The sequence below is a fragment of the Alnus glutinosa genome, chromosome 3 (genome assembly GCF_958979055.1).
Source record: "Alnus glutinosa chromosome 3, dhAlnGlut1.1, whole genome shotgun sequence".
In the NCBI taxonomy this organism is placed as follows: Eukaryota; Viridiplantae; Streptophyta; class Magnoliopsida; order Fagales; family Betulaceae; genus Alnus; species Alnus glutinosa.
Window position 1 is genome coordinate 35,009,203 of NC_084888.1, and position 4,217 is coordinate 35,013,419.

The following is a 4,217-nucleotide window of genomic DNA, read 5'->3' on the forward strand; positions in this document are numbered from 1 at the left end:
AGAGGAAAGATACGAAGTTGTTGTTTGGCAAACCGTTTTCCCTCTCCCTCTATTTCTTTTCACTTCTTCTAAAAATATCAAATAAAAAACATTTTAACTTTTTTATACTTTTTATATCACATCAATAATTTTTTATTACTATTCAAATAAAAAAACCTCACTACAAAATAAAACTTTTTTACTTTTCTATAAAACATTTTCAAATTTTATATCACATCAATCACTTCTAATTACTATTCAAACAAATATTCCACAACACAATTATTTACCAAACAAGTTCACAATTTTTTTATATTAAAATAATGTTAAAAAAAAAATAAACTACTCTTGTTTCTCTATATTTAAGATAAAACTTTTAGTTCACTTTGTGCATGTTTTTTTAATTTAAGAAACATCAAAAGAATCTATATTTTTATTTCTACATTTAGAAAAGAGAATAATTAATTTTAAGGAAGAACTTTTACACTTCCAAGAGTCACTCTACCAAATTTTTCTATGCGGATATGCCAGATACAATAAGCTGAATAAAAGTCGAAATTCCGTCTCCAAAAATTGCAGCAACAACGAGCTGAAGAACCCTTTGTATCTTCCGCGAGCTTAGCCTTCTAGCTTTCCTTCCAGTCAAGTTCCCATGCTCTACTACCAAGCTCATAGTACTTGTCGTTTCTCCGCCGTCACTTTGTCTGTCGAAATAATCCTTTCTCCATTTCTCCAGAATCAAGCCCTTCACACATGCCACATGGTAATGATAATTGCCACAAGTGGAGACATAAGCCCAGCCCCGAACCTCTGGCGATAATTTCCTACTCTGGCATTTTAGGCACTTTGATGGCCACGAGATCTTTTTACTGAGCTTTACAGTCACCCCTTCGAGGTCTACGTCTGTCCTCACAAGTGGGAGCTTCAAACAACAAGGATGTAAGAAGACAGCTGGTTCATTTTTACAGTCAGCCGTATACCTGAACCCTTGGACACTCTCCCCACATGCATTACAAAATCCTACGTGCCTCGGATCTATGGACGGCTTATCAGAAAATAAGAAGCGTTCCTTAAAGAACGGGTGGTGGGTTCGGGAGCCTAAAGCGCATTGCTCATGAAGATAAAAGCCACAGTCCCAACACTGGTAACATGGCTCACAACCTTCATTTTTACAGCCATGACAACGATAAGGTGTCTGGACACTCATTAATGTAAGCTGGTGTGGGTGGCTAGGATGCTGTTTCTCAGCAATTGTCGACATATCTTACTATCGAGAAGCTTGACTCACTTAATTATCACTCTCCTTGTCGCACTGTTTGCCGATCAATCTCAGAATTCCTGATCGAACAATTAAACCGAAAATATACATAAAATTTGAAGTTTGTTCTAATAAATGAGAATAATTGTTAATGATCTTTTTGGAAATATTTGATTCTAAAAAAAAAAAAAAAAAAAAAAAGAAAGAAAGAAAGAAAGAAGAAAAGGATTCAGCATAAGATCGAAGATAAGAATTAATTAGAACAACGCGAAATGAGTGTATAAATTAATAAATTAAAATTTCTATATACATCCAAGAAAAAGAAAAAGAAAAGTATGTAAAATTATTAGACATGTATAAGCAGAGATTAAATCGCCAATATTTAAGCTGATTCCAAAGCCACGTGAGATTCTTAGACAATAGGAATCGGTAAAAAGCTTCACAATTTGTACCAAAAAAAAAAAAAAATCCTCCAAGTTGGAGTGTACTTTCATGGCACTTACAGTACTATTGAATATTGACTTATAGACGCGTGTTTGAAAATTCCACACGTACGTCGTTGTCATGCATGTTGATGTTTCTCACGAATTAATTAACCGATAATCGATTTTTGCTTGTTTTATATTGTACGTTCGTGGAAAGGGCCGGGAACTCGAATCAAGTCAATCAACCATGCTGGCTTCTGGTTTGCTGACTGCTATCCTATTCAGAGGGAGAGTGAGTAAAATTTCAAATTTGATAATGTAAATCAGCGGCTGAATTCAACTGACCGAGTAACTCTTTGTTACATTAGTTGTTTTTACAAGAAATATGCTATTATATATTTTTTTATGGCACCTAACCCGGATCGGGAGCCCATTTTGGGGGTAATGTCTTGTGGATGGAGTGAGTACTTAATGTCAGTATTAACTAAATAGATTTAATTGCAATCCTACATAAAAATTTTACGTGGGTATTAATTATAACAACATTTATATATTAAAATATTCATTTTAATTAAAAGAGCATTATAAAAGCTTTAATATATATATATATATATATCAAATAAACATAATAACTTAACAAATATAAATAATGGACTTTATATTTCAAAATAAATAAATATAATAATAACCATACTTTATTTTTATAAAATTCAAGTAAAATAATGACATTAATATTAATAACACAAATATTTGAACAACATAACAGCGATTCGAAAATTTTATAGTTGTCAAACAAATATATATATAGAGGAAAATTCGATACCTATACCCAAAGTCTCACACTTATTTTTTACACCCTAACCTAGCATTTCTACCTCAGATTTTTCTTTGTTCTTTTTTTTTTTTTTTTTTTGTTTTCAACCAACTCTCTCTCTCTCTCTTCTTCTTCTTCTTCTCTCGGAACGACGGGATTTGGATAGTCGGCAACTGCATCTCAAGATTTGAAAAGCTGACCATCCTTGCCTTGGTCAAAACGGCTAGATCCCGGCCGACCTGGCCAGAACGGCCGGATGTATAAATATATATATATATATTATAAACTTAAATGTCTTAAAAATATAAAAACATAAAACAATGATTACGGAAAATTCTAGATTCTAGCTTTCCACCACCGATTCAAGGAGACAAAAAGGGACCTGCTGTCCAAAAGAAAACAAAAGAAACAAAAAGAGATAAAGCTTGTCTTTTCTCTTAAGGAGATTCCCGATCCTTCTAGATATAAACTAAAAAAGAGAAGATGAAGCTTACTAAAAGAAACGAAACCTTGAAGAAGAGATGCTTACCGATTGTGAACACAGAGTGTTCTTTTCTTTTTCTATTGCTTGGCCAGGAAGTGCAAGGACATGGAAGTTTTGTTCTGTTTCTGGATTTAGACCGAGTGATGGAGGGAAAGATTTTTGTGCTTCTTTGTTCATAGACCGAGAGAGAGAAGGAGAGTTTAGAGAGAGATTTCTACCTTTCTAAGCTACTGGCCGAATGAGAAAGACAGAAAGAGAGTGACAGAATTTTCTTTGCTGATTCTGTTACAAGCCAAGAAATGAGGAGGGGAGTGTTTGTGTTTTGGGGAACTGAGTTCCTGGTTTTTCTGCTATAAATTAAGACGCAAAAAGGAGGAAGAGAATGTGTCTTCTGCAGCTTTGCTGCTGCAGTTGAGGGACAGGCCAGGGCGAGAGAGAGAGGAAGAAAGAGAAAGACAAGTTTACATGCGAGGCACGAACGAACCGAGAGGGAGGCCTTCGTTTTATAGCAATTTAGATGGCTAGGATTGCTTTGGGTGAGTTTGATCCAACGATTCAAGATGGAAGAAGAAAAGAAAGGTGAACGAGAGGGGGGTTGTATCTTTAGGGAAGCTTTGGACGGTTGCGATCAATCTTGGATCAAACCATCCATGTGTAACACGTCGATTATTACAAGGCTAGATCAACGGTGGTTATTGAGTTTGAGGTGGGAAGTGAATAAAGATGAGAAGGATCAGCAACACGTGGCAGAAGAGAAGGCCGGATCTGGAAGGAAGGCTCACAATGATTATCTATATATTTTCACCCCTATATTCAAAGTCCACGCAAGAATAACCGCCCTTAAAGAGACGACGGCAGTCCACTCACGCAACCTTGTTTTTTAATGCTAGAAAAGACATGGAAATGTTTGTCCTTAAATAACGGGCTTTGGTCTTTCTCCGGGCGGCTGAAAAATAAAGAGTATTGTTGTAAATAAATGATATTTTTTATATGGATATAGCCTCAAGTAACGTGTCTGTTAAGGAGACAGCTCTGTTTGCGAGGGGTTGAACATGATCTTTGTTCTTAAACAAAAATGTTTGGTTTTATTTTTTTCACATTTCTTTTTCTTTTATTTTTTTTTTCAATCTGTCTTTTTTATATAAAAGATATGCAAATTCACTATTGAATTCTCTGAGACCACATGTGAGTTTTACAAATTTAATAGTAAATTTGTAAAAAGTAAGAATAATACTAAATACATCTCATTTTTAAAAC

The 4,217-nt window shown here is 34.6% G+C and overlaps 1 protein-coding gene across 2 annotated transcripts; it reads right to left on the reverse strand.

The window, feature by feature from the left end:
• Positions 1 to 396: 396 nt before the first annotated feature.
• On the reverse strand, positions 397 to 3,448 carry LOC133864703 (uncharacterized). 2 transcript variants are annotated; one of them, XM_062301110.1, is made up of 3 exons: positions 3,006 to 3,448; positions 1,741 to 1,939; positions 397 to 1,317 (listed from the first exon to the last, which is right to left on the reverse strand). In XM_062301110.1, the coding sequence occupies exon 3, from the start codon at positions 1,238 to 1,240 to the stop codon at positions 494 to 496; it is 747 nt and encodes a 248-aa protein (XP_062157094.1). In that variant the 5' UTR covers positions 1,241 to 1,317; positions 1,741 to 1,939; positions 3,006 to 3,448; the 3' UTR covers positions 397 to 493. The 2 variants fall into 2 exon arrangements, with proteins under 2 accessions (XP_062157094.1, XP_062157093.1); XM_062301109.1 differs by lacking the exon at positions 1,741 to 1,939 and having other exon boundaries at positions 3,006 to 3,446.
• Positions 3,449 to 4,217: the final 769 nt, after the last annotated feature.